General features: G+C 43.2%; 1 protein-coding gene across 4 annotated transcripts in view; it reads left to right on the forward strand.

Annotated features, from left to right (window-relative positions):
* LOC139108383 (serine/threonine-protein phosphatase 4 regulatory subunit 1) overlaps positions 1–25,318 on the forward strand; it is a 110,926-nt gene that overhangs the window by 20,688 nt on the left and 64,920 nt on the right. For 2 of the 4 annotated variants that reach the window (XM_070666612.1, XM_070666613.1), the window contains exon 2: positions 517–703. In XM_070666612.1, coding sequence (XP_070522713.1) covers positions 519–703 — 185 coding nt within the window. In that variant the 5' untranslated portion in view covers positions 517–518. Of the gene's footprint in view, positions 1–516; positions 704–15,600; positions 16,749–22,156; positions 22,893–25,318 lie in introns of those variants that run through there. The other 2 variants (XM_070666615.1, XM_070666616.1) reach the window with 2 other exon arrangements.

Raw genomic sequence — 25,318 nt, forward strand, 5'->3', positions numbered from 1 at the left:
CAGGGTAGGCGAGATAGATGATAGCGAAGAGGAGCGGAGATTTAAGTAGGGGCGAGCTCGTTCGAAGTCTCGGGGATGTCCGTGATATCTTCTCCTTTGAATCGTTTCCTCGCTGCTATCGCATCACCTGTCGTTGCCATCGTACTCGTTACATTTCCCGATCCTTCTGCCTGTAGTATTTTCGCTCTTTATGCCGGATAAAAGAAATCGAATTTACGGAAGGTATACGTTTGTTTACGATCGATTCGGTCGGTTCTCTTTGAGGTTAGCGATTTGGCGATTAAAAACCTTTTTTTTTTTTTAACAGACTATTTTTTACCGCTTGCGTTAGAAATTGTTTGTTAATTTCTGTGCGTGCTTTAAAAAATAAAATTAACACAATTATGCTGAAAATTATAGTTTAGAAAATTTATCAGATGTAAAATTTATTAATTTTTAGCTGAAAGAAAAATAATTTTCCAATATTTCCGTATGTTATATGCAGTCTAACTAATTCTGAATTTATCTAATGTGCAGGAATGGAAGCCGAGGATGACGAAGAGGTCAATGACAGTAATGAGAGTTCCGACGAATGCAGAACCGATGCTTGGGACACCGTTGGGGGTGGCGACGGGGGCGGGAGTGACGAAGGCGGAGGAGACGAACAGCTCTTTCAAATCAACCGGCTGCAGCAGCTCGCCAGCTCGGAAAAAAGCTTCGACCGGTAAGTGAAAAAAAGCTCATTTCGCCGCCTTCCAAATGTCCGTTTTTTTTTTTTTTTTTTTTTTATGTCGTACAATTTTATTCCCCTCGCTTTGGCAAATCCTTCACGATATACGGAAATATGCAATGTGTTGGCCGTATAAGTAAGAGCTAAGTAAAAATATACGCGAAACTACCCTCTTAGCGATCGCGACGTTCGCATGGAAAGAAACTGAGAGTACGACGATGCGAATTGAAGATCGCTGTCGATCAGTCCGCAAACGCATAGCGTAGATTACGATGTGTCGCTATGCAATGGCATTTATACCTTCCGCTTTGCCCGTCATTATTTTGCACTTCACCGTGGTCCTCTATTCAGTCTTACGATTACGTATTGAGTATTTAATAATCGATCGTCAACCTATTTAACGCTCTCCACTGCAGCGGTCCATTAGTTCTTTTGATGACTGCAAACATATAAAAGTTTACGTTACGTGTATAGCATATAATTATAACAAGCACGTGGGCACCGTTATGTGAAATATGTAGATAAAACCGAAAACAGTACAACAATTTCGTAATATTAATAGCGGGTCGTCATTATTAGGTACAAAATTACTGCCATTAATTATAGTACGGTGTAATAATTATCGGATTGTTTGAATAAGTAAGACTCGCGTTGTACTTTTAAGTAATAATATTCCACGTAACATTCGCGAAGATAAAATTATCATGTTTTCTTTTAACGATCGGAAAATGAGAGAAAGGGAGGGCAGGAAAAAATACTGAATAGGAAAGCAGTTTATTTCAATCCGGCCCACGCTCTTTCACGAAAATACATCATCTCGCAATTTTATTTATCACGGCGAATAAACCGATCAAAGTAAAATAATAACGATACCTACGTTCGCAGAAGGGAGTCTCTAACGAAATCAAACGTGAATTACTCGAAAGTCATTTCGTTCCTTTTCAAAGGTTTCTTTTTTTTTTTCCGCAAATTGCCGAGCGAGGGTGAACAACTTGACGAACTTTCAGCGCCGCGTTTTCTCCCAATTTCTTCTAATACTTATTCTTAGTCTCGTATCCTTCCGCTCGAACTTATTACCTACTACGAGGAGAACAAGAAGAAGAAGCTGCTATGCACGATTCGGACGTAGTGAGCGTCGACTAGCCAAATATATGCGGTGCGTCAGCGTCGCGGCGCGCGGCGTCGCGTCCTCCCTTCTCTGCGCCGTTTCAACTGCCGGGCGCCTCGTTTGAGGTCATCGTCATCCGGCCCCTTTCGCTCTCTTTCCCGCACGTGCAGCTATCCAACCTTCCTTCTCTTTGCGGTATCCTTTATATCGTCCCTTCCCCTATCTGTCTCTCTCCCTTTCTCGCTCTCTCGTTTTCTTCATTTGTCTTCGTTCTCTCGTTCGGGGCATTCGGACGCGTCTCGGATGAGCGAACTTTGAAGCGAATACGCCACGTTCGCAAATATAAGATCACCGTAGACGTTATCACTGCAAAATTATAGGAGTCGACGCGAGGATCGGGAAATATTTCAAAGTTTAAAAAAAAAAGAAAAAAAATTTTACGTAAAAAAATAAGCGCACAAATTATTATTTTTTGCACGCGATTTATTTTGCACGTGAAGAATAATTTTATTGGCGACATAATTTTTTATACCGTCGGTGTAATTGTTTTACAATTAATGCTATTTTTTTTTTAATTAAATGACATGATTGTTGTATTTAATATTACAAGAAGTACAAGATAATTCTATTACAAAACTAATTTTTAAAGTAAATAACTTGTTTCGTTTGTACTTCTTAAGCCTTCGAGTATTTCACCGTCTAGACTATTACGATGAAAATCTTTGTGACCTTATTAAAAATTCCGAGAATTATTACCGCGTATATAACTGCAGGAAAAATATAAATCTTCTACGGTAGAAGAGTTTTCGATTCGCCTCGCGGTTAAGTGAACCTAGGCAAAAAGCGGAAATAGCGTGCTGCCCCAGTCGCCGGTAAAACCGCCGTTGTTTTTTCACAAACCGTACTCCATGCACGAGATCGTACTGAGAATATTAGCATATGCGATCGAACATAATCGAGCCTTCTACGAAAAGATGCATCAAACTTGCAGGAGAACCATTCCGATTGTTCAAAGTCCAACGCTTCTGTCACTGACGAAATGACGCATGCCGTACTAAAAGATACAAATTATATTTATAAAATTAAGTAGACACGTTCTTAATTAGGATGCTTCTTTTCTATTTCAACGATATTTAAGTGCCGCGACGTCGCCATAATGACGCGCATTAGACAGAAATTGTTGAGGCTGCGGCGATTTATTTTTAAATCAAAGGAAAAAACAAAAAAAAAAGATACTTTTTAGCGGCGATCGTATGTTGCGCGCCGGCTGCTCCAATACGTCGCAGCGTGTAATTAAAGGCGTGTTTCGTAACCGCTCACGCGTTCTCGGACGGTTTCCGATTACCCACGGTTAGGGTATAACGTGCGCGTATTACGCGGTCGCAGGATTCCACGTGTAACCGTGTAGTTTCTTCCGGAGTGTACAGGGGAGAGAACGCCTGGTTAAGGTAGAAACCAAGACGTTCTCGACGAACGAAGAATATCACAAGCCTGAGTGCACACTCGCTTCTCCTATCTGCCTCGTGAAACTCACGGTATTAAATTCATTTTTCCACGTAAAAAATTAATACACGGCGGGAGCGCACGCGAGCTAATATTAAACCCCGTGGCGTATCTCTTTATCTTGAAAGCATTTTCGCGCGAAGGCGTATCTCCCTGACACTTTGATCTTTATTCGCATCGCTTAACGTTAAACGTGACCGCTTGACTGTAATCCTGTGTTTACCTCGGATACACCGCGTCAGATGACATGAATAAAATTCGTACGCAGTTAAATTTACCGCTAAACCGGCATACCTCACGACACGGGGACGCAGATTTCTTTCTTCTTACGCGTGGTTGACGCGTCGCGGCTATTCGTTTAATCTAAACTAGGTATTCGTTATGTCGCGACCACGAGTCGTCTTTTTTCCTTTTTTTTTTAGTTTTTTATTTTTTTATTTTTAATTTTTTTTTCGGAGAAAAGCGAGAGTGAGCTGATGGGTAAGTGGAATCGTTATCGGCGACCGTTCTAGACTCATGCCAATACTTTAGGCGTCGCGACGCAGTTCCGTGAAACGCGCGTCACGCGTGCATGGGAAATATTTCGGAATACCGAACGGGTTAGAGGGGCGACGGGTCGACACGACGGGTTTGTCCGGATGGTACGTCGTGCGCGTACGACACCGACCGCCAGACGAAACAAAATACTGCTAAAATTAATCCAGGCCTTAGGTCATGTCTGCAAGGAGTCTAGACGACAACGACGACGACGAAGACGAAGCCGAGGACGACGCGATTCGCGGCCGAAAGTGGACCGAAGCGTGTGGGCGCGATACTTTAACGAGTTCTGGTATTTCGACACGTTTCCGACTTCCTGCTACGCCCTCCCGCGTGCTTTGTCGTTTTATCTTTTCTTTCCCGCTATATTTATTACACCGTTTGCTTCTTTCCTGCGGGGACGTCACTTTAGGAAGGCTTGATAAAAGTTTAGGAATATTTTTTCTTGCCGAAAAGAAATCAGATAAATTTAATGAGTTAATAAATTTTATTATTCATTAATTGTTACATTATGAAAACATAATTTTGAAAATGATATAATGCACAGAAATATTTCTTTAGGATGAAAATACATTTTCCGTATAATCTCATTTCGATTGAATGTTAAGAGCAGGGAATAAAAATAAAAGACAACACGTCGCGATATTTTCACGAGCAAATATTGTTTTTACATTATTCGTACTATCTTCTTTTACTATCTCATCTTTCGGTATATTATATTTCTTTACACAATATAACATGCAATATTACAATTTCATTTTAATGGTACCATCGCAGGCGGGGTGAAATTTATTTCAATTCTTCGCTTGTTGAAATTCAATACTTCGCCAAAGAGCTTTAGAGCTTCAACTCCCATGAATCTACAAGTTACGTAAAAATCGCTCATGTGAATTTAATTGGCAAGGAACTTTTTTATTTATTTAAATTCTTTTTTTTTTATCCAGATCCATTAATCATACAATTTATATATCATTTCCGACAAGTAATTTTCTCATAAAACCGTTCTAAACCGCTAAGAAATATCGCCGCGTTTTATTCAACGTTGCCACTGCAACGACAGATTCTAATTCTATTATAAATCGCCATGGGTAAGCCACGAAAGTCCTTTATCGCAGATTACAACCCTCTAACGCGCACGCCACGAATTCGATTTGCTCTGTTAGCTGATGTGAGTCAGAAACGGCGAAATTTAGTTCGACGATGACCGGGTCGATCCTAGCCGTCGAATATTTGCCATGTCCTGCCTCTGTTACCATTGCGAAGAATAGATAATACGGACATTGTTCGGTGTGAACACAGCTTTTGGCCAGATGGCATGATTTTCCAATCGGCACTCGGCCTTTTTCTTTCACCGCTCACACCCGCTTTTCATTTACAAAATTAGTCCCCGACGAGAATCCGGCGGATATTGTTGTTGGAAAATTTTAGTAATTTCCTTGTTTATCCACATATTACGTCGTGGCCTGAATTGAATCGTTATGGAAATAGACTGGCTGACTTATTTTATGTAAAATAGGTAGAAACAAAATGATGCATAGACAAACGTTATTTACCGTTTGAAGAAATCATTGTTTTATTATGCATGCAATTTTATTATTTATGATGCCAGTGTTCAAGTTCAATTAGCAAAAATAACCATTTGTCATAGTTGTCACGTAGGTAGATACGTGGAATGTTCATAATAATCGTAAATCAATATTGAATTAATATTTTAGCGTGATACGTGTGGGTGCGATTTTCTTCGGATAAGTTTCGCCTCACTTTTAAGAACCGAGATTGAAACGGTACGAACTCGGTAGCGTCACCTTTAATAGCACTATGATTGCATGATATTGCGCGACGTAAAGCAACGAAAGAGAGAGCACATTGGCCGATGCGAATTTTTCAGCGCGGTAAACATTGCATATCATACCAATGCATGCGTAAATAACTAAAATATTTACCGTGGTGCTTAAAAAAAAAAAGGACAGTTTATCAATAATGCATGCAGAGAGAGATCGTGTAGCTTCGGGAAATTGTTTTTCTTTTTTTTTTTTTATCGCGATTGGAAAGAAGGGATTTATTTCTGATTATGCAATTGTCGACTGATTGGCAAATCAGTTAAAGAAGGTGTAGACGAGAAGTGCGTGCGAAGAATAAATAACCGCTCGTGCCGGCATTACGAAGTGCCAGTACCCGTAATTGCCTCTGTCGAAAGGGTCTCTAAAGAAATCGTAAAGCCGACCAAGGCACGCGCCCTATGACCATCTGTCGGTCTCATTCCTTCTTCTTGTCTCATTATTCGTCTTACCTTCTAGCCGTGTACTTTTTCCGCGTCTTTACCTCCATTCGGAAGCGTAGCCATCGCACGTTAATATCTCCTCAGAGCTGAAAAGCGCCGAGCAGTGTCGGTCGAATATGATATACTTTTATACATCTACGCCATGGAAAACGGTCATTAGGACCCATTGCTTCATTAATGGTCGCCGCAATAACGCAGAAAACGCGAGCTGGTAAACTTTTAATAACGTGTGCTCGTTCACAGCGATCATCGCTCACTCGCTCGATCTCGATTGCTAAAGCTTTTTATTTACACACGCGATCGCGCGCAAACATCAAATTATGCGATTACTTGAGCTATGCATTTTTTAAAATTTGTTTTTAAAATAACAAAAAAATACGTTTTTTAGCTTTCTTTTATTTATTAACAAATTTAAGTTAATTTTTTAACTTTAAAGTTAAACATTCTTCAAATCTTGAAATCAGTGATTTTAATCGATCGATCGGATAAAAAGGGCGCGGGGTGGTGTATTGTAAAATTTCTTGGGGAGAGTCTTGAAAGAAACGTGACTACTTTCTCGATGTGCCGGCCAAGGAGGGATTAAGGGATCGCCGGATTGACGAGACTAACGAAGAGGAAGCTGCGGTGAGGGTAGCGCCAACGGAAACAGCTACGAAAACAGTCGCGTCACCGCTAGCAGCCGGCTTTTAGGTCTTTGCTCTCTCGTGCAACTTCTCGCTTTGTGTCTATCCCGTTCGTCTCCTCTGTTGGCAGGGCCGGGTGTTTTTCCAAATGTCAATTAAAACATTCGATCTTCATAACAAGAGAATTATCTATATCGGCGCTATCACGTACGAACGAAAAAACAAATTTATCAAGGCTCAAGTATCGCCTTTGCATCGTGAGCGTAATGCGTAAATACCTATCGCGACACGAATTCTAAAAATTACTTTGACGGTAAGAGACTCTCCGCCGCAGATTATTATGCGAACGAAAGAAAAAAACTTTTCAATTACTTTTCTGACTTAAAAATATTGAAAGCACGTTTTAACAAAGGCTCATTAAGAATTATAAAATATTGATGCCAACTGCCGTCTAAGTGGATATTAATTCCGAAATTTTCAAACATTGAAAGGGATAATAATAAAAATGAATCGTACCTCCTGATTTCGGCCTCCCCTGTTTCCCCCATTTCGAAATGAGAGTTAGGGTGCTCTACGCTCCGGTTACGGCCGTGGCTGGCTGTCTCTCCACATCCTCCGCACCACCGATATCGCCGGGAGTAATCCGTGTGCATTTACGACCCTTGCTGCGCGTACAGCCGTAACAACGTGCATGCGTGTCGGTGAGGGGCAGGTGTGTACACTCGGGTAGAAACGAGACTTATTCGGGGGGAGAGAGAAGAACGATGAGGAGAGGGAGAGGAGGAGTAGCGCGTGCCGCCGTCGACCATCCGGAGGCCAGGTGTAGCCTTTATCCATTTTACTCGCGTTTGTTACCCTCGGACCTCTACGATTCCGATGCACCCTCTGGGTCTCGCTGCTTCTGGGGTGCCCTTCGGCTGATGCCAGCGCGCGGGGCAAGCGGATGGGAAAAAGAAAAGGGATGAGAGCGATGCAGCGATCCGTCGACCAGCGTTTCCTCGGAACACTCCGGCTTCGAGATGCGAATTCATACGCCGCGCCCTTCGCAAACACGCGCGCGAACGATGCCCCCGTGTCGATCGTGCCGTTCGTGCTTCTTCCATTTAAATCATAATGTTTAATTCGTAGCCCACACAGATTTGTAGGACGTTACGTGGCGCTTTTCTAGATATGCACACGACCGACTGCGATTATGATCTTGCTCGGTTGAAGGACGACTTTACGAGGATTAATTTAGGCAACGCATTTATGTCGATGGGGACGGAGAGATATATTATCGTATTAAAAATGTAGAAATGTATATTTGTATGGGGATTAACGTCAGCATTAAGTACACTTGGTAGTAAATATATATCGTGAAACTCAATCCGGAAATAGGAGGTTTAATTAACGCTGCGATATATTGCTCCAAGTTTTTCCGAGATAACAGACGATAACGAGAGTTTGACAGTCAAGTAATGGCAGAGCACCGTTTCACCGGAAGATCGTAGGAAATAGGCACCATTTAGAATTTCAAAATTTCACTCCAGCTGTCGTGTCTGGCGCGATCGAAGAGTCTAATTCTAGAGCAACGTGAGAGGGATAATCACACTCCCTTTCGTCGTCCTTGTCGCCCTATCCTCTGTTCATCCCCTGCGGCACACGCCCACGCGGAAATAACGCCCGCCCCGGAGTAATTTACGTGACCCCCAATAACGATCTTCTCGAAGAGCATTCTTGTAATAATGTTGCTGATTTTCTTTTTCTTTTTTTACTTCGATGTGCTACTTATCAGATACAAACTTTGCTTTTAAAGTTTAGGCATAATAATTCGTGTAAAAGAAAAAAAGCAGTCATTATATCTCTTTTTCTTTTTTAACTATTTTTATACGATAAATAAGTTTATTCTTATTATTTATTAGAAAAAAAATCTTGCCACTGTTATAAGATTTTATTAATATATAATGAAAGATCGTATCGTGATGAATGAACGATTCTATTAAAAGAAAACATGATTCCATTGCGTTTCCTTACTCTTTAAGCCGACGTGAACGAATCCGCGGTATTTTTCTTTTTAATGCCATCGCGATACTAGGATCAACATCTTTCATCAGTTATCTCGTTGCAACATTAAAGAACTTTTCTCGGAAAGAAGTGCGACGACGACGATGACAAGGACAACGACGACGAAAACCTTTTGACGTGCATTAAACACGGTGACAACTAAGTGTTTCTCCACGGTGCTCGTTCTTCGTCAGCTTTTTCTACTTTTTTCTCTCGAGCAGGGTGACGGAACTCCCGAACTATTTCATCCTCTGGAAGGTTCGAGGATGAAATAGCTGAATCGAACCTTTTATCAACAGCCATCCTAGAAAATAAACTGCGAGCGCTACTTGAGAGCCGCGTTTAAAAGTAAAAAAAAAAAAAATTGTAACTATTAGAAAAAAAAAAAAAAGAAACCCTTTAACGGTTATTTTGAATATTACAACAAAAAATATTATATATAATACCTTTGATAAATTTTATTTGATACTTTCTTGAGATATTCGACAGGATTTTTCACATAATACGAGACGATCCTTTGATCCATTAGGCGACGGGGTTCAACGCCACATCCAGTTCTTCGTCGAAAAAGAACAGATACGAGTCGATTGGTTATCATGTTACGACGCTAGGCTCGCGTTAAATCCGGTAACTGAATCTATCTCTGCCCAATCGCTGTCAAACGCTCGACAACGATCGAATTTGTCCAACCAGGCATGCAGCATCTGATGCTCTCTTTCCTTTCTTTTTTTTTCTCGCTGGTCCATTACCAGAAAAAATAATATATCGGTATAGATTAAATTTATAATGCGATTACACTCGCATCGGCTTTACCGAATCGCATAAAAATTAATCGAGAAGTTATAATCTTTGTAGCATGATTTCCGAAACATCCTTTGGATTTGAGATTGTTATTTAAAATCACGTTCTTCTTAGACTTTTTTTTAAAGGCAAAGCTCATATATGTATTTTATTTCCGAAGTGAGAGAGCCTGTAGTGTCCGTCTTTAAGACCGTTGATCGCATCACTGCGTCGTCACAGTGGTATGAGTCAGTTTGTTACACCCGGAGGAAGACAATCGCGCGGCAGGTTCTTAATTGCCGTTGGCACAGGGAGACTGCGGTAGAAAGAAAGAAAGAAGTAGAAAGAGAGGCGAATCGCCGCCGCCGTCATGCACGTTTCTGCACGCGCTACGAAAGAAGAGTCCAGGTGCGAAGTGCGTCCCACCCTCTCCCCCTCGAAGCGTCTAACCACCTTTCGACCGGCACCTCGTACATCGCGATCGGTAGCAGGGTTTTTTTTTGGGAGGGGGTTGGGGGAGAGGGACCTCGGAAGGAGACTCGGACGCAGCAAAGGGAAGGTGCCCGGGGACGACGGCTCGTTTTAAGGAGGCAATGGGCCCCTCCGGTGCCGCGCCGCGTGCCCCGTAGGTCGAGAAACGCGACGCGACGAGACGCGTTGGAGAACGGTGGAAGAAAAAGGGGGGCTCTCTCGGCAGGGCGGTTTGTGCTGCGGCTGTGCCCGCGCGCGGTGTGGCAGCTGCAACTGCTCGCGAGATACGCCTTAGATCGTCGTGGCACGAGCCTTCACGGCATGTGTTTCCTTCGTTTTCCTTCTCGCTCCCCTTTTCGTTTCTCCCTCATGCACCTCTGCACCGTCCTCTCCCACGTCCTCCGTCCATCTCTTTCGTCTTTTTCTCTTTCTTTTCCAACGCTGTTGATATTATCGCGTATACAGTTGCCGTAAGTTTTTGTCGAATACAGATTTATATTAAAATAAACCGTAATTTATTCTCGCAGGTTTTATAAGTTAATAGGAAATTGTTACGAGAATTCTGGAATTATTGAAATGTCGAAGCAATGCTTTTGATATTTGTATTAATGATGCTTTTTATTACTTGGCTGCTATAATACTATTAATTTTATTATGGCTATAATAAAATAGAAATAGTCGTGTCTTCTAATATAGGCATCTATTCAGAAATATTTTACATTATCTCTTTACGAGATAACATATAACACATAACCCAAATTCAGAACGATAAATCCATGAGATTACGGTTGAAAGTAAGATAAAGACTTTATTGCGAGAGTTACACGATTAAGTTGATCCATTAAATTAATTATTTTCTTTTTATCGTATCCGTATGCATCTTTCTTTTTTTAATATTTTCGTTATTATTCAATTATATTCATTAATAAAGCAGGATTTGTGTTAGAAGCTGATAATTGTACGTTACATCATTTATTACAAGATAGTCCTTAAATATAGTGATTACAGAAAACTAGCTATCCATGTGAAAGATATGACTTTAATGACTCTTTTTTATAAATTCGACCCGTTTGACCAGTGTCCAATTTTTTTCATTTTATTTTATTTACAATTTTAATCAGCACAAAGCATTTATCGCCGAATTATATACGATAAACGTTTTGATACGTGATATTTTTCTTGTATCGCCCATGAGTTTCGACCGAAATCTTTCAGCCTGTTTTACTTCTCATCGCATATAGACTTCATTTCCATGTTCATGGATATTAGATCGGAAAAATGCATACTTTTTTTCCTCGACGCATTCTCAAGTCCCCGCACATGCGTGTCGCGATAACGAAAAAAAAAAAAAAAAAAAAAAATCGGGCCGAGTTATCTGTCTTCTCTTGCCCTCTTCCCCCATACCTCGCGGTAGCATCTGCCGCGATGAAGTGATTTCTTAGTGCCGCACACCTTTTTCCTCCCTCTTTCTCTTCCCTTTTCCGCATAGCAGCGCGTGTATCGCTCCAGGGTGCTGGCCCGATGGGCTCCTATGGGTGGAACCGAGAAATTTAGATTAGGTGCAGGTAGCCAGGTTGCGTGTACGCCGTCAGTACACCTACTTTCTTACCTTTTCCATCTGATTGCTCGACTCTCCGGCCGTTCTATCCTCGTGACGTTCTCGATTTTTCATCATCGCTTATTCCTCCTCTCTCCATTTCTCTGTCTCGACATTGCTGTATTTCCTTCCTTCTTTCTCCCTTTCTCTCTTTTGACGAAGAAATTGACGAAGGAGCAGCCTCTTTCACGCGTGCACAAACGGCATTGACAGGAACCCGGGTTACCGTCGTATCGCAGCTGACACACACGCGCCACGTGGTTATCCAGCAGGCACCGTGCGTCGTATGTCTGTATACAGGGTATATAGGCTCACTTCCCGCGCCCTTCTTTAGCTTGCGGATTATCTTCCAACAATTTGGAGCTCGTTCTGCTTTAGCGAAAATTTCGCTGAATGCAACATTGCGTCGCAATTTTCAAGCATAAGAATTTAATCCTAGCTTTATTGTTCTAATAATTCTCAAGAGGAAAGTCATTATTGCAGTTAGCATCACGTACTTACATTTTCATTTATTTTACCTTTATTTGTACAGATTAAAAATAATTTTAATATTGTAAAGATAAAGAATTATTTATATTTTTAAAAATATTTATGTAGCCTGGTATCTTTGAAAATTTTCTTTAAAATAATTTTAATTCAATAGATTGATGCAATAAGTTACTATAATTATTCTTAAATATGTTATCTTCACGTGTTTACACCTGTTCAAATACGATGCACGTATACAGCATAGCTTTACCAATCATTTGTCGATTTTTGTGGTGATTGCTGGACAGCACGTGTCCGATAAATATTTTCGATGCCCCGAGCACGCGTTTATGCGAGTGCCACGAGTTCGAGAGTGCAAGAAGGAATCTCTTTCGAACGGAGGGCTCGCTTCTCGAAGACGCCAGGCGTAAGGGTCGATGGTTATCTGACTTCCTGTCCGTTCGTACGCCCTACGTGTTTTCGCGGTCGAGCGAAAGAGAGCGGAGAAGCACGGTTGAGGAGAGGAGAAGGAGGAGAAGGCGAAAACGAGTAAGAGCAATAAAAGCCCGACCAAATAAATACAAAAGATAATCGACACCGCGCAGACAGTCGTGCGAGCAACGGAGGCTCATCCCCCATCCACGTTGCTCTTTTTTACTTTTTCCGTCCGACTGGCATCTGTCGGTTCTGCTAAGTCTCCGACGGAGCAAGAAACGCATATTGCCGCCAAAAGCCGCGGCGCAACAGGAAAACAAGTCTCTCATTTTGCCACCGGTGCGTTTATTTTCGTGTATTACCGGATAAATTGACGAGATTGCCCGCGCGAAAGGCACACCATACGCGCATATATAAATTTGAACAATAATTTTGCGAATTTTATTATCTTTTTAAAATTATAAACGATAAATTTGTTTAGACATTTGTTTACTGCCGAGCGAAATGCCGAGTTTTGCGTCTTGTTAAGAGCCGCGTGGTCGTTTGATGTGTGGGCGCATTTACATTTTTTTACGTATTGCCACTTATTATGCCCGGGCCGAACGAAAGTGCCGAAGTATCTTAGTCGACTCTGGAGAAAAAGGAAGAAACCGAACAAAAAAAAAAAAAAAAGAAAAGATTACCGCGACGCGAGAGAAAAAGGAAGACAGGGCGAGGGGTTGTGGAGTGTCCGGGCACGTGACCGGAAGGCGGGGGGCAAAACGGCGCACGCGCCATCGTCCTCCACCTGGCGCATCACCTGCTGCCCCCTGCTTAAGCCTCCCTGTCTCCATCTTCCTCTTCTCTGTCTCCGTTCTCCTCCTCCTCCGCGTCTATCCTCGGTTCCCTCTGGCCTCTCACTCCACTACCTTCGACTCCGGCCAACCCTTTGGCGTGTAGGACTTTCCTCGCGAGCCATCCCGCTTCTCTCCTCTTTTCCCTCCGGCTGGCGAACAATATTAAGTAGCTGATGCAACGTACTCTCATACATCCTGTTTAATTACGACGTATATTTCCACCTATAGATAAACTCGGGATGAATATTTTTATTTCCCGCTAAAAAAATTAAATTATAAATCCTGATATCATTTAAATAAAATTTAAATATAATTTAAATATAATTTGTAGAAAGGGGAAAAAATTATCTGTACGAAGTTAGTACCTACATATATATTCTTTTTTTTTTTTTAATTACGATATAACAAGGTATATAAATTTTATAACGAGGCTCTGAAGGAACGATACTAGGCAGTCTTCTCTTTCTTTTATTTCGAAATCTCGTAGGGCAAGGGATTTAATTAGCCAGGACACACAATTCTTTTTATCTAACACATAATTAGTCAGAAGATGACTGAGGTCCTTGTAGGACGATGACGGTGACTCATAATGAAGATGACGACGAACGTTGCGCAATTATTGAGTGAGTCAGAACGCGCGTTGAGGGAAGCATGGCAGCGCCAGGTGACAGATGCACGAGCCTTCGGATGCTTTCCTGTATACTTACAGGGTATCCTTAATGAGCGAATCCATCCGTAACACACGCACCGCGGGACGATAATGAGAAAAAATTTCGATCGATATTTAATCAAACATGTCATTAGCAGTTGAAAGGGTTTTCGATACCTATTCATCTTGGATTACGGTCGCGGAAGCGAGAGAACGTACGCGCTGCATTTTTTTTTTCTTTCTTCCACGCTCGCGCATATAATTTTTCATTAATCACAATCACGCTGATTCGAGAAAGCGAATTTTCAAGACGTGATAGCTCGACAAAACCACCCTCGAATTCTTCTACATTTTCTCGTTGTCTCATCCCTAATTGCCGCTCAGCTTTATAGTAATCGCATGAGTTGCAAAAATTATTATCTATTTTCTCGTCAATTAATAATGTAATCAGAGATGATTGATACGAATGGCGTTTTAAAAGATTTCTTAATTGATTTGTTGCAACGTGCTCCGCTTTACTCAACTCGAAAGACAAGGAATGGTAAAATAAGAATTAATTTAAAGTCAATTTAGATGTTGTCGTATATTAGGACGTGATCAGGATGGTCTCGAAGATTGTCAGGTTATCAAAAAGAGATTGGAGAACGCTGGGATCTATCGGACAATGACACGAGATCATTGTCCTGATCACGACAAGCTGGCACGCGCCAACTGCGACTGTCGTCGATGCCAAAGACGTTTCCTGCCAAATCGGTCTTTCACTAAACGCGGCTGACATTATTAAAAATAAAAGCAAATAGCTATTAGTATTACCAATACGTGATTGATCCTTTTATATTTTAATTATGTATATCAATACATTTTTTTTCTTTTACGTAATTAATATTAATTTTTTATTCTTTTTTTTTTGTTGCAGGTAAGTCTACAGAAATAGAATATTTTTTGGATTATTTGGGTGCGTAATTTCAACGGTTGGAAAATGTGAGTAATAGTTAACTAAATATTTTACGTTGCTGCTTATAAGTTGAAATAATTTCTCTTCGCATTTTTTATCTTTTGGATTTAATTTTTTTTTATTCGATTAATTAATTTAATCTTTGTTTTTTTCTTTAAATATTTTTATAAATTGTTTTTTTTTATTTGTATTTATTTTAATATTTCGACCCTTTTCGCTCTATTGCGGGCTTTTGTCGAATTTGTTTGGCGGCCTAAAAATGATAATCTCGACACGGTTATTCACTGACGTTGAAAGTGAATGCACTGGTCGCGGTTTATACGTGGGAGTTTGTGTTATTTGGGTCGCATCGACTGCTCTCTCTTTCTTTCCTTTCCTTCCTGCTTCACTACCATATAAACACAGGCGTGTAGTATATTACTCTCACTTCAATTCGCTCTTCCTTTTTCTACTTCCTTTATTTCTCATTGTTAACCGTTCATGCGTATATTTGCCTTTTTTAAATACACATTTCAGTCTAAAAGAAAACCGACATAAAACAAAGATAGAATTATAAAGTTTTTTAACGACGAGTCGCAAAAAAGCGCTTTCGTTTTTCTGTTTTGGGGGGGAAGAATGCCTCGAGTTCACGCGTTTAAAAAACGCGTAAATAAATCGCGTCTGAAAAAACTCGGCGTCGAGCTCGGCGCTTCCGAGAACTCCGTGCGAGAAGGACAACAGTCAATTGACGATCAACCTATCGACTGTCTCACTCTCACTTACGTGGTTTTCTCTTTTCCTCCAAGAGCCGAAATCTCTAACGGTCATCTTAGTCTAGTTGCGGTAGCTCGAGCGCGTAGACGTGTTGGTAATCGCTCCGCAATTTCGCGTATTTCCGATCGCGGATAGGAAAGTATCGCGTACGAATTAGTGTCGACGTTGTCGACCCGGGTACGAACGATCATATTCTGCACTCGTATGTCATTGCACCCATCGTTCTGAGCCTTATTTCGTCCCGCGAAAAAGTGCTCCGGGAAGACAAGGTTATGTCGCGGGAGGAGCGCGCGAAGCGTCCAACCTGAATTACGGCGCGTATCCGGTATTACCAACCTGCTTCACTCGCCATCTCCTTCAACGACGTTCAGCGGATTCCGTCAACCGCCATTATGAGAGCATCAGATCCGCACCTCGCGCGTCTTCTTCGTCGCGGCCAAGGTTCTCATCCCGCTTCGAGAATGTGATTTTGGATGGACTCGGGGAAGATAAAGTGCGCGGGGAACATTTCATTCGCGGCCCGTTCCATTCGTCGCCTGGACAGAAACTCTTACCGTTGATTTATCCTGCTGACAAGAATCGTTCGAGGAATTAAAACCTTACATCGCAGCTAGTTCCTTGTGCCGGGATCGAGGACGACTCCAGTGGAAGACCCGGAGGAAATCAGCAACGCCACGAATATCAAGAGTACAATTTTATGTAATAAATGATCGTTCGTCGCGCTTCTTAATTTTAATCGTATGAAATCGTCGCGATAATCCACCGTAATATTTCTTTCGGTCGTTCGTCTCTCGAGTGAGTGCTAGTGATGGTGTTAGTGATGAGTGATAAGGATTATAAAAAGAAAAAGAAACAGTGTAATATAGTGCCAAGTGATTTGAGCTGTACTCATGTCAGGATAATCCAGGAGGATCCAGAGCACTGCCACGGAAGGATGGAAGGACGGAAGGACGGAAGGATGGAAGGATGTCAGACGCCGTCAGTCGTGAATCGCCCAATTGTAAGTCCAGTAATTATCCTAAAGAAATTAATATAATTAACTAATGCTTGAACGTAATGACGCGCGATTTGTACTCTCTAGTTTTTTAATTAAATATTAAATAATATCAAACTGTACTCATTATCAATGTCGTTACTATGATGTAAAAATATATTCAAAGATGTGTGTCGACTATTTTTATTAAATATCGACAGTTCATTATTCGGTTCGCAAGTTTATTCGTGCGGTAAGGTCGCGCATACCGGTTCGTCGGGCTTGAATCGTTGTCGTTGTCGCGTCCGTTGTGAATGAATTCGTTATCTGAGAAAACGGTCGCGACCCGCCAGGCGATGCTGTGAACCGTGTCGCGTAGGGTCAGTCGCGTCACGAAAGAAAGGATAAAGAAGCAGGCCGACCGATACGGAATTACGCTACGCATATAGAGACACACTCGTACGTTCTCAGCAATTTGTTCGTATGTAACCAGCAGTCACGCTGTTAACCATATTTCTGAAAATCTAATTGCTTCATTAACATCACACGCTGCAAGCTAGCAAATCGGACAGATTTAAGTAGAATTTTGAGATTTTTCTTAGGCTCTGTCAATAATCTTTTTAAGTTCAGCAATTAATTTTTTATTTATCTATTGACATTCTATTATAACACTTATTATTTTAAGTAATGTAAAGAAAGAAATTGAAGAATTATTTTTTATGTAAAAAAGAAAAAAGTAGTTGAATTTGTTCTTGTTAATTTTATTTATTTTTTTTTTATTTTATTAATTTCAGATATTATTTTTGAATTTATAATTTTATATGTATCTTTACTAAATTCTTTTAAATTTATTTTTTATTCTTTAAAATATTAAAATTTCTCGATTATTACTGTCGCGTTTGTATCGTATACGCGCAAGATCGTTGCGTTAACCATACGCAGTCCCAACAAGAGTGTGCGATTCAATGTCGCCCGAAGCAGTCAACAAAACAATATGTAATCGCTAAAAATACTCTCTTCCTTTCTGCTCAACCATCGTCGTTCTCCGTATGGCCCGTTCATGACTTTTCGCCTTTCTTTTCTTTCGCCTCTCTCCGCGCTTTCGTTTTACCAGCGAGCAGAATGCGTTCTGGATTGCACAGCTGATACGACAAACAATGCGAGAGCTATGTCTACAAACATAATTTCTTGCCCGCATAAATAACGTTTTATTTTTATCTAAAAAAATTTTTCCGGTGATTTGAGATAGACAGATTTGTATTTTTAAAAACATTTTTAAGATTTGAATAATAATAAAAAAAAGAAACACGCCGATTATCTTTAGCAGCAGCTCGGTGGAATTTGCATTCTTCAAATAACAATCGTTGTCTTTCCTTTTTATCGCGTTACATGTTTTTCTAGCGGCGTACGACGGTCATTAATAATTCTTGAGGTAACAGTTGTCGATAATGTATTTTTCTTTTGCATGCCAAATCTTCAAACAATTGTCGAATGACGACAATTATTAACGTCATCTACGATGACGCCGTCGTGAAATGGCATTGAATCGTAAGCGCATAGGTAGGCTTCGACGTTATCGCGCGATTCACCCGCGTCATGAAAGTATGTACCTTGCAGATAAGAGGGAATTATTCGTGGTTTGCGCCGACCACGACGTTATACCTCTATCTCCGTTCCTACTTCGAGTATCTCCGCTTGAGACCTGACAAAATACTCCCGCGCGTATTTAATTGCGAAACTCCCGAGATGCAGCGTCAAGTTAAATATCTTCAAGCGCTTGAATACTCGAAAATTGATAACATTATTACCGTTCATAAAACATTCTGCTAATTCCACAAACAGATTATTCGTTTAGCGACCTAAATTAGAATAAAGAGGGCACGTTATCGCTCGCTGTTACATAATAATTCGTATCGTGCACTACTCGTACTCCTTGGAAACTCTCGGGCGAATTAATCTTCAGCTTTGGCCGCGTTTCATTCATGCGGCCGTTCGTTGAACGAAATTGTTAACCTGCGTTGTTTGTTAGTCATGCACTAGTCATCCAGTAACAATTTAATCATTTTGATCGAATAGTTATGTTCGCACGGAAGAGGTTTCTTGAATCACCGAAATTCGTGGAAGTATCATTCACCTGTACTTTATCACTCGCGATCTTGCGACATTAAATCACGCATATAGATCGACTCATATTTTTGCAGCATCACTATACCGTGTGAGACATTACTATTTTCAACTTCGGCGAAGCGAAGATTACAAATCGCTTGAGCGAAATTTTAAGAAAAAAATCTGAATCACTATGCAGCGAGTAAACTATGAAACCAGTTTTCGGACCGTAAGAAATTACCCTTTCATTCACAACGATGTCAACAACGAATTCTTGCGAACTTCGTTGTTCTTTTTTTTTTCTTGTGCCGGTCATGCCAAAATTATGCAAAGATTTCGTAGAACAGTCGATGACGCCTCGAGGTAAAAATAATTACATTAAAATAGACTTCCTGTTGTTCGTGACAAACTTTTAAAATACTTGATTGCTTATTATTCGTAGTTATTAATTTTTTGTATAATTTTTTTTTGTTAATATATGTACCACGAAGGTTTTCAGAATTGTTAAAAAAAAAATTGACGGTAAAATTATTCATAATATCAAATTTTAGAAATTTCTGTTTAATCAGCGCGGACGAACGTGTCGCTTTAATACATCGTACGCAGGTCGTTGTGACGCATACGTCAATGCGCGTTAGACAAAAAAAACAAGCGTCGATAAAATGCACCAGAGAACAGTTAATTACTGAATAACATTAGGCACGTACAGTTAAATATTTAACTTTCGGTTTTTTTTATGAAATAAAAATACTATTTACCGAAGCTAAGTAGCAATTATAAACTTTTATCGATGTTTTATCGACGATTAACAAAAGGCAAAAAGGTTTTTTTTCTTTTTATTTTTTTTTTTAATTCTCTTTTATCAATCCGGCCATTCACGATCGCGCGCTATCTTTATTTCTCGGCATTCTCGTCGCGAAGATCTAAGCTAAATCCTGAGTTGCGTCGATGAGGCTCGTTAAAAAGTCAAATTATCGAGAATCGCTCCAGTCGCCACGACGACGCGTGACGTCTGTCGACGACGAGCGGGCCGCGACGAATCTACGTCACGCGTCACGTTAGCTACCTACGTAGAAGCCGACGAACACCGAGGTCGTTCATCGAGAACAGTAATAACTGACGGCACCGGGAAAGCGAAATTCTGCCGCGATCGTCCGGGACAAACGTTCCGACGAGCGTCATCGGAACGTTCAGCGTCGGGATCACTTGGGGATGAACTCTGAAACGCCTACACGTCCGTGGTGTACGGTTTGCCATTTCAGATGTAGACTTGGCACGCAGGCAAATCTTTACGCAAGTATTATCATTTGTAAGATCGTGAAAATGCGCGAGAAACAATTTTAAACCGTGTAGGAAAAGGAATTTGCAGTCCTCGGGATTTGAAATAATAACAAATATATGAAAGTAACGTAATTTTATTAATATAACAAGACAGTGCAATACAATTATTATTGACGACGCGAAATGTAGAATTACAATTAACTTGAGGGTAGATTAAAATTGCCTGCGCATACATTTTTATTTGTTGAGGAACGGGAGTATAAGGTGCATCTTCGGCCGCAGATCTAAAAAATCGTCGATGCTTTTTATTCAATATCGAAAACGTCGATATCGAGCCCTAATTGAAAGGCTTCGATGAGGTGAAAAGGGTTGAACGTTTCGCTCTAATCGAATCGATTCTCGCAAACGGTAACTGCAGAGCGTTCCCGATGTCGCCAGCCATGTGACCGCATGTAGGCCATCAAAACAGTCAAGGTCCTTTCGTCGACAATAACCGGCGATAATTCCGAGTAACAAAATGATCGGGACTTCCCACAGCAATAATAAACGAGGTGCTCAATTTTTCAATTATACTAATTACCAGCGACTGCCATCGATGCTGATTTAAAGCTTCAAGGATGAATGATTTGAATCGCGGCGTTAGTTCTATTAAATATTAAGAAGAAAAAAAAACTTTTTGATTACGATTTTGCGTTCATTTCTTGACGAGAGAAAAGCGGTACTTTTTTTATTGAAGCTTTTTCAACGAAGCAATTGACAAGTGTGACAGTTTCTTAGGAGGAAGGAAACGCAGAAGTTTACGAAGGCGCGTCGCGTTCTAAGATTCGCAAGTTTCGAGCACACGATAGTTTCGCGATATGTTCAAGATTCAAAAGCGAACGCTGATGCATCCCTTTCATTCGCCCGCGGCCCTGGGGCGCTATAAAGATTCGATTGTAACGCTCGCGCGCGGGTGTTTGCGGATCTTTGAAACGAAGACCTCGCGCGGGATGCGGCGAGGAATTCAGGCTTCCCTCGTCGCCGGTACGCCTTGCTCGTTGCGAAGCCACGGCGCGACGCGGTACGCTTTCGCGGAATATAAAAAATTGTTTTATTCGCGCCGAGCCTCATCGTCGTTTCGTCGCCGACGTCTTTTCTCCGCGTCGTCGTCGTCGTATTACACCGCGCTCGCTCTCCACCCTACTCGCGGCGGTTCGCAGACACGCACGAGCGTCGGTTACGTGTGCATCACGGTCGCTTTTATCGCGGCACGTATACGCGCGTACACGCACGCACGCACACGTGCAACCCGCCGTCTCGCGCGTCGGTCGGTCCCGGTACAGCGCCACCCCGAATACCGGATGTGACGACACTCGCGCACTTGGCCCGACGCACTCTCGAGATGTCTCCCCTGCCCCCTTCGCTCCCTCCCCCCTTCCCCCCTTTTCGCGTTTCTCGCTCAGTCGGAGCGGCGCGCTCCGAGAACGCACTTTCCCTCCGTCCCTCTCCCGCATTCTCGCTCTTTCCCCTCCGCGGGCCCCCCTCGTTCTCTATCTCTCTCTTTCTCGTTCCCTTCGGCAGCCCACCGTCGTCGACCCGTTATTTACTCTCGTAGTTCTACCGATGGCCAGTCGCGGCGTTCCCGGCACGCTTGCGTCGCATCTCTTCAGGCCGTTCCGTCGACGCGCACGCGGCGCGGCATGGCGCGGCACGGCGTCCGCTCGCGCGATACAGTCCCACGCGGCTTTCCTCGCGCGTGTCTACTACTATACCCGCCGTCGTAATTACGCTCGTACGCAACGTCCGTCGCGTTCGCGGTACGCGTTCGCGAGCTTACGCGCGCTCACGGCCCTCCTTCGTTTTCTTTCCTTCGCGCGCCTCGCACATTTATCTCGCGCTAGTTTTCTCGTGGTTCCGCGAACGCAATGACAATGCAACAACAGCGACGACGACGAAGCGGCAGCGGCGTTGAGGATGACGGTGGCGTCGAGTCGTTGCCCGAGCCCGAGGATAGACGGTGCGAGCACGCGGCGAGAATCCGAGAGTGAGAGAGACGGCGATAGAGAGGGAGAGAGAGAGAGGAAACGAAGATACGTACTCGCGCGGCCATTTTAACCGCGCGGTGCGCTAAAGCCGGGCCACCCAGTGTGCAACACGAGCGAGACCGCGACGGCCGTGTGTGCTAGCGCCACCGCCGTTCAACGTCGTCGCCGTCATCGTCGTCGTACCCGCCGGCTCGTCTCTAGCCGACACGAATTGCGTCTGTTAGTCTGCGCGCCTCGCTTCTGCGCACGCGAGTCCTTCGCGTATCGCGCTTGCCAGCCGCCGCGCCGTAGTTTTGCGTCTTCTCGCGGCTCGATCGTCCGCGCTCGTGGGAAATAAGTGAAAAAAACTACTCGGCCACGCGGGAGGACGTGTGGGAGATCGCGCGACCCGGATCGATCGATTAGTGCTGTCATCCGCTACGCCGCAAGGGCGAGCGACCTTCCCTCCTTTCCCTCTCCTCACCTCCTGGAAGCGAGCGCTTACGAGGATCGGTTTCTGGATAATCATCGCGAGGAAGCCCGCAATGTCACGACGTTCGCGCGGGTTGACCGTGGCGAGGACACGTGCCGCCGTGCGCGTAAGAGGAAAAAGAAGAAAAAAAAAAAAAAATGACGATTTCGCGAGTGACCGCATCGAGGTGACGTGTGATGACGCGCCGATGATGGACACGCGCTAGAGTTCACGCACGACAGGGGAGAACCGCCGGTGTCGGGGAAACGGGAGGACCGGTCAGAGGACACCGGGAAACGCACGAGACAGGTGAGGAGAAAGAAAAAGCGCATACGAATAAGTCCGATTCACGGTTGAAACGGGACGGACGGGATATATATATATATACATGTATATGCGTAATCGTGGTTAGGTTCCGACGCTGTTGTCGTGTCACGCCTCGCGTCGCCTCTCGGCGCGATTCAAACGCGACGCAATTCCAGATGCCGGCCGCGCCGCGAAGGAGCGCGAAAGCGAACGACCCGCGGACTGCGAAGTTTTCCGCGCGATGTAGAGAGCAACCGCGTGACACGGAATCTGCGCAGTACGTACGCCGCGGACTCGCAAGCGCCGAACGTCGTCAGCGGCGCCGCGCTCTCTTCTCTCTTTCTCTCCTTCTCTTTTTCTCTTTCTCTCTCTTTCCCTTGAGGTTGGAGTCGCCGGAGACGTCGGAAGGAGAAGAGAGACGCATGTAAGAAGAGAAACTCTCGCGTGGCTCGAACGCAAATTCTTCTCGGCGATCGAGCGTTTCGATCGACGAATGTTGCATCTCGCGCGAAATACATTTTAATATTTGGAGCGAAGGAGAGCTGTAGATTTTTAGGGGAGGAAAAAAAAAATTGAACCGTATCCTAATTGTATTTTAAGTTAAATTGAGTTTAATTCCTATCCTTTTCCAAAGGAAAACGCCGCCGAAGGGAAAACAGGAAAATATCACAGGCGAAAGCAATCGATTTTAAAGTCCTAGTAGGTACTCTCGCTTAATTGCTGCTTCGATAATTGGATCAAATTTCACCGGCGTGCAATCGGAAATACATTTGACATACATATAATGAGCAACGTTAGACACGCCTGATCTCTGACGTTTCGCGTTTATATTTTAATCCGCGTTACAGTTGGAGTACATTTGTACGAGAATTATCTCTCTAATTGCCCGTAAAATTGAACTTTATCCGCTTCGCCCCGTCGTTGTCTCCGCGGAGTAGCGCAATTTGATTTTCCTCCTCCCTTCCTCTCAGATATCTTTTTCCGTCTGGTTTCGAGTCCCGAATTATTTATCCCCGATGACGCGGCCGCGGCTTTTTGACTTTTCCGATATTTTCAACTCACGAATAAATTCCGCACGATTCCGAGAGCGCGTGGATCACGTCACGGGTACCCTCTGCGTTCGCCGGGCCGCCCTCTCTTCTCGCACGCGCCCACGGAGCCCCTAACCACGACGAGTGACGTGGGCGACGCTTACGTAATGCCTCGACCGATAAGGTGGATGATGATAAGCATCGTCGTAGTCATAGCCCCGATCTTCGTCTCCATTTCTGTCTTCGTCGTCATCTTAGAACGCGCGCGGCGATTTCGCGCGAGCTGCCGGCGCCTCTCTATTTTCGAACGTGCGAGTCACACGCCTCTCATTGTCGTCCACCGCCACGACGCGACACGACGTGCCCGAAAATGCCGGCGGGTCTTCGATAAAAATGTCACGAGGTAACGAGTCAGTCTACAACGCGATCGGAAGTCCTGAAACGCCGCTCTCAATCGACAGTCGTAAAAAAAAGGGGGAAAAAAAAAAAAACGTGAGGCACTCGCGCGACAATCACCCAGAACCGCGGCGACGAATTTTGGCGAAATATTTCTTACGAAGGATTCCTAGTTTAGACCTTTGCATTGGATAATAGCGCCACGTACTCCCTTCGTTCTTTCTCCTTCAAAACGAGGTTAAATACTTTCCTGTCTTTTGACGCTGACGCGTAAAGAACGTTCCGAGTTGAATGGGAAATTATTTCGAAGCACCTCGTTTAGATATTGCGAAAAGGTTGCGAGTCGATTTTTAGGCCAGACCTCGGCAGACGTGATTCAGCCTGGCAGGATTAGGGGAACGTGCGTTGAAAAAAGGTAGTTTAATAGAAGTAGCTTTCTTTCTCGTTCTCCGCTGGCATTCGTAGTATTCGAAAATCGGTTCCGACCGCGCTGCTCGGTCTTCGCTGATCGATATCGCCGTCGACCGACACCGCGAAACTCCGGACGCGAGATTCGACGGCACGTATCGATCGCCGACGTTCGTTAAAATGAAACGGCGACGACGGATAAGCGAGAGTTCCTCTCCGAGCCGATGACCTCCGTTGTCCAAGGACGCGATTCCTGGAAGGTAAGGCCGCGTTTGCGAAATAACGGAGTTCTCCTTGGAGAACGGGACGGGCACTATTGATCTCTATCTTTTTTTCTCCGTCTATTTCTCTCTATCGCCCCCGCCACACGTCCCGAAATCCGCGAAAGACTTCGCAACATTTGCAGAAAGATGACCAGAAATGCCCACTACGTCCTCGACGGGGAACCTCGGCGTTTAATTCACGTGCACGTTTCTCACGCGTCCGTCGCATTTATCTCGATTTTATACAATTAAATTACAGTTTTATAATTAACAATTCACGTCGGGGTTGCGTTAGCTTTTTATTACTTTCATAGATTTATTTTGAAAACAG

The sequence above is a fragment of the Cardiocondyla obscurior genome, linkage group LG15 (genome assembly GCF_019399895.1).
Source record: "Cardiocondyla obscurior isolate alpha-2009 linkage group LG15, Cobs3.1, whole genome shotgun sequence".
NCBI classification, from domain to species: domain Eukaryota; kingdom Metazoa; phylum Arthropoda; class Insecta; order Hymenoptera; family Formicidae; genus Cardiocondyla; species Cardiocondyla obscurior.